The 16,161-nt window shown below is 40.2% G+C and overlaps 3 protein-coding genes across 3 annotated transcripts in view; all 3 read right to left on the bottom strand.

Annotated features, from left to right (window-relative positions):
• The window catches only part of spsb3a (splA/ryanodine receptor domain and SOCS box containing 3a), a 35,260-nt gene extending 26,515 nt beyond the window's left edge, over window positions 1-8,745 (bottom strand). The window contains exon 1 of the mRNA XM_038697075.1: window positions 8,624-8,745. The gene's annotated coding sequence lies outside the window, so the exon portion shown is untranslated. The remainder of the gene's footprint in view (window positions 1-8,623) is intronic.
• On the bottom strand, window positions 1,055-6,332 carry ypel3 (yippee-like 3). Its single transcript, XM_038697116.1, has 5 exons — window positions 5,647-6,332; window positions 4,394-4,512; window positions 4,094-4,137; window positions 3,243-3,351; window positions 1,055-2,218 (listed from the first exon to the last, which is right to left on the bottom strand). Exons 2-5 carry the CDS (start codon window positions 4,508-4,510, stop codon window positions 2,129-2,131), a joined length of 360 nt encoding a protein of 119 aa, XP_038553044.1. The 5' UTR covers window positions 4,511-4,512; window positions 5,647-6,332; the 3' UTR covers window positions 1,055-2,128.
• Window positions 6,477-15,651, bottom strand: gdpd3a (glycerophosphodiester phosphodiesterase domain containing 3a). Its single transcript, XM_038697095.1, has 10 exons — window positions 15,087-15,651; window positions 14,523-14,565; window positions 13,699-13,834; window positions 13,047-13,092; window positions 12,794-12,912; window positions 12,014-12,103; window positions 11,730-11,863; window positions 11,479-11,538; window positions 11,188-11,239; window positions 6,477-9,612 (listed from the first exon to the last, which is right to left on the bottom strand). The coding sequence occupies exons 1-10, from the start codon at window positions 15,223-15,225 to the stop codon at window positions 9,484-9,486; spliced, it is 948 nt and encodes a 315-aa protein (XP_038553023.1). The 5' UTR covers window positions 15,226-15,651; the 3' UTR covers window positions 6,477-9,483.
• Between the last annotated feature and the right edge of the window lie 510 nt (window positions 15,652-16,161).

The following is a 16,161-nucleotide window of genomic DNA, read 5'->3' as shown; positions in this document are numbered from 1 at the left end:
ATGGTGGTGGCAGCATCATGCTGTGGGGGTGTTTTTCAGCTGCAGGGACAGGACGACTGGTTGCAATCGAGGGAAAGATGAATGCGGCCAAGTACAGGGATATCCTGGACGAAAACCTTTTCCAGAGTGCTCTGGACCTCAGACTGGGCCGAAGGTTTACCTTCCAACAAGACAATGACCCTAAGCACACCGCTAAAATAACGAAGGAGTGGCTTCACAACAACTCCGTGGCTGTTCTTGAATGGCCCAGCCAGAGCCCTGACTTAAACCCAATTGAGCATCTCTGGAGAGACCTGAAAATGGCTGTCCACCAACGTTTACCATCCAACCTGACAGAACTGGAGAGGATCTGCAAGGAGGAATGGCAGAGGATACCCAAATCCAGATGTGAAAAACCAAAACGACTCATGGCTGTATTAGATCAAAAGGGTGCTTCTACTAAATACTGAGCAAAGGGTCTGAATACTTATGACCATGTGATATTTCAGTTTTTCTTTTTTAATAAATTTGCAAAAATTTCTACATTTCTGTTTTTTTCTGTCAAGATGGGGTGCTGAGTGTACATTACTGAGAAATAAAATGAACTTTTTTGATTTTTGGAAAATGGCTGCAATGAAACAAAGTGAAAAATTTAAAGGGGTCTGAATACTTTCCGTACCCACTGTATATGTGTGTATATATATATATATGACCTACATCACCTGGCTGATTTATCACCCAGTCAAGGCTATTGGATTTCTCCCTCTCTGTAAATGGAAGCTTTGCCAACATGTTTTCAATATAGATTTCAAAAATGAGACTGGGTTTATGCCATACGTGTCAGCAGATGCTCAGAAAAAGGAAGTTAAAATGATGCACAATGTCTGAAAGTGATATAGAGGATTATCAGTTCTCAAGTGGTGGAGATCAACATAATTGGAAGGTAAATTACTTTTCTCAAGTATTTATATATTCTAATAGGTTATTCAGTAATTCAAAAAAAAAAGTGTGCTGCGGGAATCAGAGGATACATGTATGCACACACGACAAGCAAAAGAAAAACGAACTACACGGGTTACAGACACTGTATTTTAATGAAATATTAGGTTAAAATAATACACATTTAATGAAAGAAGCAGACCTTAAAAATCACCATAAATATGCTACATAATCCTAATCACACTTTGCTCTAACATGATTGAGTAAATGTATCTGTAAGGGCGGCTCAGTGTTAGGATATACACAAACACATGAAGGATAGATCTCATCAGCATGAAGTAAAAGTGAAGATATCCCAGCTGTGCAGTGGAAACTCTAGATGTGAACCCCGAGACCAATGCTTCTCAACACCGTCCACCTGAAGACATCTCCGCACACACGCACATGCACACTCAGACCCACGCGTGCACACGCACGCACACACACTAAAATGTGTATTTGCAACAAGCAGTAAACACTTGAGATTTAAGAATTCTTGCAGGAGACGTTTGAAGGCTTTAACATTACTAATTAATCATCCTGGCAAAATATAAACAAGTGTTAATGATCTTAACATAAAAAACATGATCGATAAAAAAACAAGCCCTCGCACTGTTCCAAGCACTCTCATACCCTCACTCAAAAATGATCTGTGGGTTAATCAGGCCTAAATACTTTACTCTGTTGGGCCAGATATGTGTAAATGTGCACCTTAAACTCAAAAGGTAAACCCAAATACCTGCATCCGATGTGTTAGAAGGTCAGATTATTTGACTTGCGCTGGCCTCACCACCCACAGAGCGTGACTGTTCACTGGTTGCGGAAAAGGGTTTCATCACTCAAACACACGCTTTTAAAATCCAACATGCACACATGCCTGTGTGACTACATCTCCCAGTCTTTCACACAAACCCTACACTCATTCAGTCCATGTCCCAGGACAACTAGCAAATGGGATAGATATATCAGCAAATGTGTTGTTGTGGTCGCTGGAAAAACATGAAGAACAGAAGATAAGGCATCACATGCTATACTTGGCAAAGCTGTTCGAAGTGAAAGTGTGGCACAGCGATGGCTCGTACGCGGGATGAGGAAGCTACACTGGGACCCTTTTATGTTGAAGGGGATGCAACTTTTGAAAAAGTCATGAAGAAAGACGAAGGTTTCCCTCTCAGTCCCAGCCGTTGTCCTTTATCATGTGGGACAGCTCGATGATAAACTTCCCCTCCTTGTACTTCTGACTCAGCTCAAAGGCTTGTTCCTGCAGAAGGGTTATTAGAAACAATATTAAAGTATAAATTAAGTCAGACTGATACCATGTTTATGTACTACTCAGTACTAGTTTCATAAAAAGGATATACAAACACTCCAAATGTGCCATATATTCAACTATTTCATTTGAAATGTCAAGGTAGTGTTTAAACTTGATATGATTTGTTAGCTAAATTATCTCTTGTATTTGTAGCATCTGCCAAATGAATAAGTGTATTTTTTAATTAATCTGTGGAAATGTGTGTTTCACATCACTAACATCTGTAACTATTGTTCATGTTTACCCTATTTTCTCATTGGATTTTTATTTTTTTTTATATTGTGTAATCTGCAAAAACCATCATAAAATGTGTGAAGCTGTATTTATACTTGTGCGTTAAGGGGTGCTGTGTAGTTAGAGTCTAGCTGACCTGCGCCTTCTCAAAAGTCTAAAATATATATCTGGGTTACAGCAGCTACAAAGATACCATGGGGGGACCGCAAGAACTGTGACTGTTCATTTTCTGACGCCGATGGGAGATTGTTGATGGTGATGAAAACATTAAGGAAGATGAAGAAAGACTCAGTAAGCTTCTGCTTTTCAGTAACACACATCTAGCAAAGACATCTCCACTGCAAACCACTCAGTCAGAGCAGTTGCTGTTCTAAATCCCAGTGAGTGAATGAAAGTGAACACGGCACCTGCACGGCAGTGATCTCCTATTCAGTCATGAAACAAGGTAAAAGAGAAACCACCTGGATGTAACTCAGTTTTATAAGTATAAGCACAGCTTACCATCATCGTATATCACAAATTAAATGATACAATGTAGAACACCGGGGGTAATACACGTAAAGCAGGACAAGGTTGGATTACCTGCAATATATCCTGCTAATGTTACTGACGCTCAACTGTAATTTAAAACCTACACCAGAGCTATCTGTAGTGTGAACCCCATTAACCTCTTTCATCATCAAAACCAGTTTAATGGTGAAAACAGGCCAGCATTTTATTCGCAGGGGGTCGTACTTACATATTTCCAGCCCAAAGTGGTGTGACAGTTTTCACAGTAGATGTCGGCAACTGCGTGAAGTCCTGTAAGCAGCAGCCTCTCCTCCGCAGGACCACAGCCGACGTTCACCCTGAAACCAAACGCAGTGTTGTCAAACAGCAGCTCCTCTCTGACCCACAGACGGCTGCATAGTAATGTAACTACTCTCCTTACCATGCACTAAAAGACGACTGTGACCCTCAACAGTAAAGGAACGACTTTCCTGTTTCGTCATATTAAAAAAAAATTTAAGTTCAGATGATGCCTTTCCATGAAACCAGTTAGAACGGAGCTTCACTTGAACAACAGATCAAGTTTTAAATTGAATAGACGCTGATGAAGTTAGAATAAGTGCCAAACACATTCAATGGGCTCACATCTTAGAGTCTGTGTATTTCTATCGCACTAATCAAGGAGAAGCAGGAGTGAAGTGAACTCACCCAACTTCAAGGTCAACACTTAAGCAAATCAAATTATCTGTTGACAATGTGGTTTGTGCAAACATGTCTGATACTGGGAATGTGTTTTCAGAGAGAACTAGACTATTCCAGAAATGATACACTGAGAAAACAAATAAGATCATAGATTTACCAACGCCTTTATGTTTCTAAGAAAAGATGTGATAACAAAGTAGGGTAAACACAAAGGAACATTTAAGGCAAGTGGTTTTTAACACTGTGATGAACATAATTCACTTGTAACACTTACTGAAGTCACGTTTTACCTGTCTATACAGTGGTCAGGGAGATAAAAATAAGATTGGAAACCTAAGATAAGTCACTTTTACATTTAATGTGCCAACATGTAGAAATGTTTCTAAATAAAATACTCACACAGAGTTGAAGAGGTAGGCTCGGCCCTGGCTGCCTTGGAAAGACTAGAAACAGAGGAAAAATGAAATCACAGACAAAAATGCTCCATATGTCCACTTGAAATAAGCATCAAACACAACATGATATTAATTGTAATTCTTCTGGCTTTATTTCCAAAACGTCGTCCTATGTTGGGAGATCTCTTATTTGTTTCCCATCAGTCCAGATTTTCCAGTTTAGCTACTTTCTAAACTTAGTGAGAGCCATGAAGTGGTGTCACCTGATATGATTATTACCAACAAAGAGTGTTGGCCTACTAACCTTGGAGATAAGATCGTCATGGTTGGCCAGATGGGCGCGGCAGTGCACACAGCTGTAGCGACGGTGGCAGGAGTCCAGGTATGCCTGGAATGTCTTGGCCTTTGTCAGCTTCACCATGTCTGAGTAGCAAGGTAAGATATATTTTACTTATCCCACCCTAGGTTAAATTCACTTGTTACAGCAGCTCCAGATGCAGCACAACACAACACATAAGAAAATACGCACTAAATAAAAAAAGAATAGAAAAATGCAAGATATAACTATACAATATGAATTCTGGATTTTCATTTGGATTACATTTTCCTTTATTAGGGAGGACGTTGAGGAGATTAGACATAGGCAGGTTTTCCCATCAGCTTTTAACATATCTGATAATAACAGTGCAAAGCTTTCCCCCAACATGACCCAAATGTTAAAAACTGTGACGCTGGAACCATAGTTTGGTTTACATTTGAAGTTTCACTCATAATTGCTGGTAGACAACAATGATAGCTAGGCTAAGATGCTAAACAGTCCTAAGTGCTAAGTAGTTTGGGGTGAAGGAGGGAGGGTGTGCAGACAATATTAACATTATTTTAATTTAATTAATTAATTAAATTTCATTAATTAAGAGAAGGTAAGACATCCAATGACAAAACTCTGGGCTCATAACTACAGAGGTGGACATTTTAATGTCAAAGTTGATTGATTAAAAACTACAAAACCCATTTCCACCAAGGAAAAAAAAAGTTATGGTCAGCCATTATGATTTACCATGATCATCAGATTTTTATTTTCCTGGCAGAAATGGGCTTTCACAGTATCGCCTAGATTAGTCTATATTGAAGATAACTGAAATGCAGCTCTGGTAAACAATGTGCTGTAATCATGCATCTTTTTATTGTCACATTAGTTTAATACTAATGCTGGCAGATAACACAGTTTATCAGGCAACTTGCTTCCTGGTGCGTAACACTTTGCACAAACAGTCCTCGCTTAATTAACTAGATGCAATCACATAACCCAAATTCAAGCCCTTGCAACGTGTGCTGCGCCATGTATGCACCGTGCAACACACTGGTGACCGTCTAGATAATCCCACACAGGCGGCCAGCAGGCGGCCTGATAACAGCTACAAGACACACTGGCCACCAGCTCGGACCTAGCTTACGTGTTAGCTAGCTTCCCTGTCACAACAAACAGCAGCTAGCAGCAGCGGCGGCAGCTCAGATGCGCATTGCAGGATATCCCCCCCCCCGTGTCTGTCGACTCACCTGTTAATACCGAAGCTCGGCACAGTCTAGACAGCGGCACAATGGGACTGATAGCTGGAAAGCATCCGATTGGAGCAAGGTTTGTGCTCGGCAGGTCGGCTCGGTCCAACAGTCGACCACGCGCTGACGGCTCGGACAACAAAGACAAACACGGAGAGCCTCTGGTTGTTGCAGCGTTTCCCCGCGTCCCTTTTTTGAATCTGGACCAGCTTTCAAAGTTGCTCCAAGACCTTCGTTAAAAACGGGGGCTGGAACCGGACAATGCTGGCAAGCTGACAGGTGACTGCGCGGTGGCCCCGGCGAGAGAAAAATGTGGTTTGTTTATGAAAACACGCAGAGGAGGAAGTCTGAAGAGTGCAAAACAAATCCCCGTCGACCAATGGGAGCCGGCGGGTGACGTCTAGAATGTGGGTCAACCAATCAGCTGCGACTTCACATGGAGCCCTTTATGGCTATCAGTCTGATTGTTGATACTGTTTTCATAAATGCTGTTAGTGAGTGGGTTATCATATCCTGCTTGTGAATGTGGGATGAAAGTCCTTCAGACAAAGTAATCACACTGTAAGGAACAAGTACGTGAGGTTATGTGACAAGATTTACGAAATCTTTTAACATCCTTACGCAGGAAGGATGGGGAGGTGGTGGTTTGGTAGTTGTGGTTTCTTGATTTATTTGCACTACTGACTTGAGGCTGCTGTGTGTTTTGCTTCTTTCATCTTCAGTGTGTATGTTGTAAGCAGGCTCGTAGGAGGTCCCCAGCACAGACATGTTACTAACCCTTAAACAAACTCAGCAAAAGATCCTCATTATTTAAAAAAACAACACAACAGTTCACATTTTTATTTATTTAACTGTTCAATTGTATTGTCTGTAAATGTTATCTCCCGATAGTCTAAATGTTTGAAAAGCAGGGTTGTAACTAATGATTATTCTTACTATTGATTAATCTGTTGATAATTGCCTCGATTAATCATTTAGTCTATAAAATGTCACAAAATAGTCAAAAATCTCCATCACAAGTTCCCAGAGCACAAGGTGACGTCTTCATGATGTCTTGTTTTGTCTTTCCCACTACCCACAACCCAGTTCAGTTTACAATAACATACCATTAAGACAAACAGCAATTTCACATTTCAGAAACTGAAAGCAGTTTTGTCTTATTGAAATGATTAATCAATTACTGTAAGATATTTTTTTTTTGGCCTAAATACACAATGTGTAAGGTATTTAGTCCCAACATGTGTATGTGTGAACCTAAACCCCACTTAATGTTGATAAACCCTCTAGATTCCCAAAAATATTACTGATGACATTCTCTCTCTGTCTTCAATGGTAGCTAAGGCCTTGGTTGTATGACCACAAGAGCCTAATTTCCCTGCTTTGTCACATCATACCTTTGCTTTTTGCAACTACTGTATTAAAAACCTCACTCTGCACTGATCCACTTAGTATTACATTAACTCGTCACTCGACGAGGCACAGCCAAGCAGGTCAGAAAAATACAGCCTTTGTTTCACCAACAGCCTGGTTGATCATTATCACAATGGACTTTGATCGTGGCCTGGGAAAACTAGGAGACAGGTGAGGTTTACTGCACATGTAAATGTATGAGTGATTGCATTAAACAAAGGTCCAAAACACAGTCTGAAAACAACATTAATAACACTGTACTCACCTATATGGATATATTTATAGTATAAATAAATGTTATTTTCCTTAAATTTTCAAGTTTGTTTCCAGCACTTGCTCCAACCAATCAAATAATGTCAGATACAGCCAAAACAAAGTCACGTTACTCTCTTATCATGATAAATGGGATGTCAGGTGACATGATCCAGCTGGTTAAATATTTACTCCAGCTGCAAACACTGGACCATCCTAGCACCACTTTTTCACAAACTGACAGCTGAAATAAAACAAAACTCTGGGCTATCAGCAAACATGAATATAGACACAATCTCACTTCTTTTAAAAACCCAACAAAGACCTCACCCTACCAGCCGGCTACCGTCCCATTTCACAGACAGACAAGTCTAAGTCAGGCTCTCGCAGAAGAGGAAAGGTGATTTCTTCCATAAAACATCCAAATCCATCAGTTTTTTTAAAGGTAAACACTCCTCAAGTAATAACAGAAACCAGTTTAATACATTATTCATCTCTGCAGCACACAAACCATTATAGTCTCCCATAAGGCAGAAAAAGCTTAAGATGCTGTACACCTCACCTTTGGCCACTGTTATCATTAATGGGCAAACGTCACTAAATTTCACTCTGGGGGACTAGGCAAGGATGACCGCTCTTCCTCTCTGTTCACCATCTTCATTGAGCCTTCAGTTGCGGCCATTCGCCAAAACATCAACATCAAACGCATTTAATCTTCCAGCACACATCTCTCTCTATGCAGAAGACATATTGCTATATACCCAAACCCCAAGAAACCGTAGGGCTCATTGAATGATTCTCCAAAATGTCCAGTTACTCTATAGACTGGACCAAATCCACTATCCTCCCACTACGGATCAACAGCTGGGATCCAGCAGCCAATCAACACCTATCCCACTATGTACCGGATCCATCATATATCTAACAACTCACATTTCCCACCGGCTGTCAGAGCTGTAGTCTCAACCCAAAACAATAAATGATAATCTCTAATGCCAATATTAGTTATGGGCAGTACAGCTACCGTTAAAATTACAGTACTCCCTAAAATTATCTATTCTCAATTAATCCAACTCATCCCACTGTCACGTGGTTTAAATCATTAGATTCATCACCAAATATTATTGGGAAACAATGGTCTCATTCTCCCACCTGGTCCAACAGTTCAGCAATGGGAGTAATCACTTCCTTGAATATCTACAACTCAAATTTTCTATTCAAATTAAATTAAACATAAAGGCCTAAATACTTCTTCAAACAAAATTCTATCCAGTATATATAGAATTATATCCCAATGAGAAAACAATATCCTTACCATCAATGAAATTGATGACTTATCCATCACTCCCAATACTGAAGTCTGGAACCTGATCTGTAGGAACATCTTTTAAAAACACCAATACGCTGCCTGTACAATGCAAGATAATCCACAGAGTCTGCCTCACTGGGCACATGTTGTTTCAAATGAGATTGGTACAATCTGAAATTTGCTCACACTATACGCAAAAAACTACAACTTCCACTCTACCTGGCACTGCACACCCGTAACACACATTTGGAAAGAAATCATTAACTCACTATCTACTCTCCTGTGGTGCCCCATCGCACTGATATCAAGGAATTGTATTTCAATGGAAAACCTGTCCTTCGGCATTACATAAAAACATTTGAATTGATTCATCGATTCCATCTGGTAAACATTTATTATCTTCCTGCATTCGTAACCCCATGATCTTTATCATTACTGTACTTTTAGCCCTTTTTTTCTAATAAAAAAAAAAAAAAAAAAAAAAAAAAAAATATATATATATATATGTCATTATTATATCAGCCATCAGTCATTGTTTGTGTTATATTTTGTTAACTTAAGGCAACTGACTGTTTCCTTAAACACTGGGCTGTGTCTGACAGACTGTGGGTGGAGGACATAGATAACAACACATGTTGTCATTCTATCAACAGTGATTAAGGATTGAGATTAAATCGTTGAATGATTGAAGGTTTGTTCCCACTACATGGTGTTTAATAATAACACCAGCAACTGTTTGACTATTCTTGTCACAATCAGAGAAATTAAATGGGACTCAAACTTCTATTTTTATACACAACCCTCATTCATCAGTAAGCCACCATTTCAGAGTGACCAATGGTTCTCATTTGTGGATGTGTTCAGGGTCAATCCTGACTTCTGTTTCTGCTGAGGTAGCTTGACAGAAGAGCAGGATAGTCACTCATCACCCCCGTGGCCCCCACTTCAAACGCAGCCTTTATGTCTTCATCTGTGTTGCACACAAACAAATGCACCTGCAATGACAGATATGAGTCAACTGCAATGATCTGGTTGGGGTTTCTCTTTAACATACCTTCATACCCTTGAATTTTAACAGAATAGCTTTTAAACATTTTTAACTGATGACATGTTTCAGAAGGTCTCAGAGCAGTAAACATGGTTAAATACAAGGTCTAGTAGACCCCAATTAATGTCACCATGTAGAATAACAAATGTATAAAGCATGGGATATTTTCTTATTTGGTGAAATAACAATATTTTAAATTTTTGTAATTTTTTTCACCCAAGCGTTATCATTTAAATCGTTTTCTACATATTGGGTTTTAATAAGATTAGAAGATTAAAAAAACATTTCAAGGAACCAGAATCCTTATTTTTACTAATGCAAAGCTGATGTCAATAAAAACGAGGGTGAAAGTTGTCCTCCTACATGCAGTCTTCAGCCGCAGTGCGTGACTAGAACATCAATAAAACTTAAACCCTGTTGTCCTAAATGTGAAGGGTGGCAGCTATCTCAGATGTGACAGCCAGACAGCTAGAGCGGACATCAGCATAAAGTAAGACCAAGGAGCATAAGGAGCGCTTGTTCAGACTACAATGTGGACAAATAATTGATATGGCACAATGTGTGATATGATATGCAGCAATGATGTATTTTTTCAATGCCATGGCAGCAGCACTATGATATTCCCCAGTGTTACATTGTTGAGATGCACAGTATACTGCACTTGTACTAACATATGCAGTATTATTTTACAAAATGCCTATTAATATGATGGAGTCCCTTTTATTTTTTACACTAATCTGTCTTCATTTCACATAGGCCTATATCATGATGACTGTCTTGCAATATATTGCTTATTCCTGATTCGACCAACACGAGTTACCCTGTGATTCCCACTTCTAATATTGACACAAGCCCACTTTTTCCTGAAATGGAGGAAATCTCATCCCTGTTTTTATGCGGACGATGAGGGGGCGAGCTTTTCTTAGTCACCACTGCACAATTACTCATAAGTGTTCAAATGTGACGAGGCCCTCAGCAGCTGACAAGGCTACGGCATATGACTTAAATTGTTTTCATGCTCAAACTATTCACTGACCACTCATGGGCTGACGACGGGGGTGATCTCATCCCAGCAGAGATTACTCACATCAGGACAGAGGTGATGCATTTAAGATGCTCATATGGGCTGTGTGAGCATGAATGTTTTAGCTGAAATACTGATGTGCATTGATCATGCACTCACAGGCAGTAACAAAAAAACAAACAAATCTGCTTTCCTTTGTTTGATGAGCAGGTCTCTGTATTGTTTAATAAGCCCCATTCACACAGCTGTGTATCCATGAGCACGGGGATATCACATAACCCCCCCACCACCAGCAGCATAATGCATACCAACAGTTGATTTAACACTGGATGAGTATCTGGTTTAGCGCTGAGCTGTACAAATCAGAATTTTAATTATTTTCCTACTAATTGTGTTTCCTATTTTAATCTAAACCTTTCATATTTTACTGTTTTTGTTTTCTGTGCATTCATGTAATGCACCTCAATTTAATCAATTCTAATGCTAATGTTTCCATACCTGAATTCCACGCGCTGCGAGGTGTTTAAAAAGGCTCTTCCTCATTGTTACTCTGGAATTACAGCATAAATGCATGTATGAATAATTGAGTTTTTATACAAACAGAAGTAAAATAAATCCACAATTTCATCTTGCTGCTATATATATTTGCTTATTTGTATGTAAAAAAAGCATCACTCCATGTACTCTGGATGTAATGTTCTCAGTTATGCTTAAAAAATTTTTCTCTGACATGTTTGGCATTGTCAAAGTCAGTAAGGCTGCAGTGGTCCTCTTGGAACCGTTACTCACTTTTCTAACAAAGACATGACCAGCCTGTTCCTCAGGATGCCCTCCTCAGGAATGTACATCCTTCAGCACACAGAGACAGGGAGAGAAACAACAGACACATCTATGAAACCAGATGCATGTAAAAAGACTACAGAAGTATAGTCTGGGCACAGATGAAGAACATTGTCCTCCTCTTCCTGAACACCTTTGGGGATTTCTTGCTATATAGTTACACAAGCATATACACACACACACGGACTCAACATCCACACCTGTTAATGAGGCGCAACAGGTAGAACTGCAGTAAACTCTCTCCCAGCGGCACAAAGGGCAGCAGGCCGCTGTAGAAGAGAAGCAGAAGCAGCGCACCTCGGTTCACACTGAAACTGTACGGCATGGAGGCATTCTACAAGGAAGCAGAGAGAGAACGCTGATACAGAGACAGTTTAATTTCACCTGTTTAGATCAATCAAAATATTAAAAGGGTCAAAAATGATATGTGAATTGATAGTAAAATGCTGTAACTCTGTCTCCCCCAGGTGGTTTACTTATTTACCATTTTGCAGCATTCCTTCATGATACTGGAGCTCACAGAGGCCCAGACAGTGATCTCATCCCTGTTGTAGCGTCTAACCAATTCAGACACCTATACACGGATAAGGGAGGCATTTCACAGATGAAATTTGTACAGTAAATGTGAAAACAAGACAGACACACACAAGTGTTAAAAAGTAAAGTAGTGTTAAAAAGTAAATACCAGTACTGTTACAAACACAAAGATCACAGTATTTCTATCGTTATACCTGAGGTGGACAAAATATTGGAAACACCTTCACTTTGAATGTAAAAATTTACTTCAAAAGAGACTACTTTTCCATGTGGAAGATTTGAACACCATGACCAAACTGCAGGCAGATTGCTCATTAAAATATATGGCAAAGACAAACAGGGACTGTAAATAAAATCCCATCATCAGGGATAATCTTGACATATAACTGGATAGTTGCAAAGAATCACGAAAAGTCCTGAGGCCCTGAGCAATGACAAACTGCAGTGTGGTCTAATTGGTTAGTTGTTCACCCTCACACCATCATCCAGATGTTTAAAGCCAGAGAAGGCCAAAGAATCACAATGTTTCCCAGTTGGCCGTGTTCCTTTTTTTATGTGATCATTTTGAGTAATACAGCTTTATTTGCTTACTGAGTTCTTATCAATTTTTTTTTTTTTGCAATGCTACAAAGCATCTCTGTAAAATGTAATTTTATTACAGCTTAATAGTTGGTGGAGGTTTCAGAGAGATTAATGAATATATACAGTTGTTTTTGGTGTACTGTACCTTTTCTATCAGCTGCTTGTTGTTCTCTTTGATCTCAACGCTGACAGGCATCTCAGGGAACTTCCTGAACACGTCCTCCAGCAGAGCGAACTTCCTGTCTGCACCGCTGCTGTAGCGGCCTGCAGGAAGGGGTGGTGGTGGAAATGGCGGTAACTCACACTCATGAACGCACACACACTCCTGCTGACCTACTTCTTCATTAAATGGCTTTTTGTTAATGATTGAGAGTCAGAGAATGAGAGGAGGAACTCACCTGCATAAAATGTCACCTCCAGTCTCTCCTTATACAGAGGCAAATCCTAAAAGGATGAAGACATAAAAAGTTACATTATTATGACATTTGATTTAAAAAATGGACATCCATCTTGGGATATTCTTAGTTATAATAATGTATATAAATAGCACAACCTTAATGCAGATTACTGTGAATAATTTAAACGTGTCTCTCGTCAGCATTCACAACCTTCTGTGCTTGTTATTGTTGTTGACATAAGTTATTGGCCGTCTATAGCAAATTTTTGTATGTTTAAATCATGATGGAACTGTGTTTACCACATCAGACTAATTCAGGGGCCTATAGCTCACAGCAGCATAAGTGAACTGCATTGGAACACACACTGAACACACTCAGTAAGTTTAAAATGAATATTTAGCTTTGCATGCTATTTTGCACCTTGCAGTTAAAGTGGTGCAGATGATTAACCTGAAATATAGGGGAGTGTTTATTTGAAATGTAATTGTAATTAGAATCTCAACCTCTTGTTTTGATGACTAAAACATGATGAACATGATGGCTAAAAGAACAACCCAGAAAACCACCACCTGAACACCCTGTTTGGCCGAGGGCAGAGCTACTGTCTCAGCATGAGCTTGTGTCAACAGTCCTGCAGGATCTGCCCTCTCACCTGCAGCTTGAGTGAGGAGATGGTGACGTCGTGGCCAGTCTGCCTCAGCAGATTCTCATCATGTGATACCACCACATGTCCGTCTTGCGTCAAGTGACAGTCCAGCTCCAGCATCTGTGTACCCTGCTCCACTGCACTAGAGAAAGGAGGAGGAAGGATTTAATTTGTATTTGTTACAGGCACAGTGAGAGAACTCATTTCTGCTCTTCCGGCTGATGAACTAATCTCCTGATAGGGTAGGGCAGCTCTAACAAACACCTCCAATCTCGTCTCAATGATTAGACTCCAGGCAGGCTGACTCCTGACTCCAATTAGCTTTTGGAGAACTCATTAGCCTTGGGGCTCACATGCTTTTTCCATCCTGCACTGTGAATGTTTACACAGTGTGTAAAACATGACTGTGTTTGTCTATTGTTTTGACTTGAAGATGAAGAAGATCAGATCACATGTTGTGACCAATTTCTGCAGAAATCCAGGTAATTCCAAAGGGTTCACATACTTTTTCCTGCGACTTTATATATATATATGCAGATATGTATGCAGACTTCCATTCATGTATTTTAGATGTCCATTGTTAAGCCTAAGATCTCGCAGAGACTATTTATTACTTGAGGCTTGCAAGTGGAAAGACACTAAAAATGCATTTTATGAGGCTGGATAATGCCTCAGTTTTTGCCTTTGTTTGAAAGAAAAGACAGAATCAGAGTAAACTGGATGGTGCTCAGTTGGTCAGAGCCTCTCTGAAAAGTTCTTAATTGAAAGCAATCTGTTTCTCTCACAGCTGTTCGGAGAGCAGCAGCTCACCTCTTGAGTTTGGTACTCACTTTGTGAACGCCTCCATCGTGCTTTCTATCCTCTCTCCAGATCCTGGTAACAAACAGAGGAGTTAAGGGTTGATGATGGCAGCAGGGAGAGAAGCACCGGTCAGTCAGGGATACCATACACATTTGTATACATTTGTTTATGCACATGTTTCTATTTCACACTTGCTGTGGCAATATAAATTACTGTCACAGTGAGTTGAACTGAATTGAACAGAGAAGAGTAAAACCTCTGAAATCATATCGTAAGTTCATCAGTGTTCAACTTTAGGTGGAAAAAAAGTCATCATATTATTAAAAACTTTAAAAACTGAGCCACTGAAACTCATTTTAGCACATGATGAGGTTCACAATCACATCTTTTATCATTCTTTTTTACACATGCTCCTTGTCGTATTTGTTGACCAGTCTCCATTTGAGCTCTTTGCTGCAGGTTAACAACGATACTGAGGAAAAATACGGCTGTTTAGACATGCACATGTTATGATCTGGACGTGATGGACCCCTCCTCCTGACAGACGACCAGCTGCACCCTTCAGGCTTCAGAGTGCCTGTGACCAACCTTACCTCCTCTGTGCGAGATGTGTTTGCAGTAAAAGGCTGTGCGTTTCCTCCTGTGGAGAATCTGGGGGTTCTTCAGCAGGTACACCGAGGCGAGAGTGTATCCACCCAGAGCTGGGAGGATGAAGTACAGAAAACTGCTCATCCTTCTCTACAAATACGTTCCAGTGAGCTCCTAAATGAGTTGCTGCAAGATCGCACCGCTAATGTTGGACAGGACCACCAGCAAACAAAACTTCAGCAAAAGTTAATCAAGCTCTTAATAAAGTCCAACAACAACCCTCCTTTGTGTTTCAAAGTAAAAGTGAACAGGACCACGCATGACTGAAGACAACCTGCTCTCTACCTTCCTGAGAAGACATGAAAAAACTGGAAAGACTGGTAAGACCGAAGAAAGTCTCCTTATTGCCAACTCCTAGCAAACACACCTGAACCTTCAGTGCTGTAAAAATCAGTTAATGAAGTACCAGCTCATAACCCAGCGCTCACCTCGCCGCTCTCTCACTGGCCTCTCCCCTGCCTGTGCCAAATACTATATCACTCTCTTTAAGCTGCTTTGTTCAGCTGGGATACTAGTGGCTTTGTGTGTGAGTGTCATACCTGGTCACTGCATGTTTGCCAACACTTACCTAGGATTTATTTGATTCTGCTTCATTGTTTGGAGTATGGGGTTGGCCATCAGTGATTTGGATTATGATGGAGAACATATGTGACACTAGATAAACAAACATAACTCACGGGTGGGACAAAATGAGGAAAAGAAGCAGTTGCTGGCATCTTTTGTCCCATTTAAACTCAGGACATAGTTTGCAGCTGATGGCTGGGTTGATGATTGGGAAAGAAAGTGGGAGTGCAGCGGGTTTCAACTGTGTATTTGACAAAAGGGATGTGGTATATGGAGGTATGTAAAGTAAACTCTGACCAACAGTGCCAGAAATATGAAAACAACCACGTGTCTAGAGGCATGCATGCTCGCTCTACATACAGTCCACTGTCGTCAGTGCATTACTGTATTGTTCACATTCAATAGCAAAGCTGCAGTGTGACAAACAATGGTGTGTCAGGCCGAGCCCGCTCTGAA

This window comes from Micropterus salmoides, unplaced genomic scaffold (assembly GCF_014851395.1).
Source record: "Micropterus salmoides isolate LMB-PRFRI ecotype aquatic unplaced genomic scaffold, ASM1485139v1 Ms_hic_scaffold_10, whole genome shotgun sequence".
In the NCBI taxonomy this organism is placed as follows: Eukaryota; Metazoa; Chordata; class Actinopteri; order Centrarchiformes; family Centrarchidae; genus Micropterus; species Micropterus salmoides.
This window is presented reverse-complemented; position numbering and strand designations above follow the sequence as displayed.

Excerpts from the sequence above, each read along its gene's own strand:
- gdpd3a (XM_038697095.1), bottom strand. The coding sequence starts at position 15,225 with ATGAGCAGTTTTCTGTACTTCATCCTCCCAGCTCTGGGTGGATACACT. Across the intron at positions 13,835-14,522 it reads ACGATGGAGGCGTTCACAAA|TGCAGTGGAGCAGGGTACAC; the intron begins GTGAGTACCAAA and ends TCCTTTCTCTAG. Across the intron at positions 9,613-11,187 it reads TCGCAGCGCGTGGAATTCAG|GTGCATTTGTTTGTGTGCAA; the intron begins GTATGGAAACAT and ends CTGTCATTGCAG.
- ypel3 (XM_038697116.1), bottom strand. The coding sequence starts at position 4,510 with ATGGTGAAGCTGACAAAGGCCAAGACATTCCAGGCATACCTGGACTCC. Across the intron at positions 4,138-4,393 it reads ATGACGATCTTATCTCCAAG|TCTTTCCAAGGCAGCCAGGG; the intron begins GTTAGTAGGCCA and ends CTCTGTTTCTAG. Across the intron at positions 3,352-4,093 it reads GCCTACCTCTTCAACTCTGT|GGTGAACGTCGGCTGTGGTC; the intron begins GTGAGTATTTTA and ends GTTTGGTTTCAG.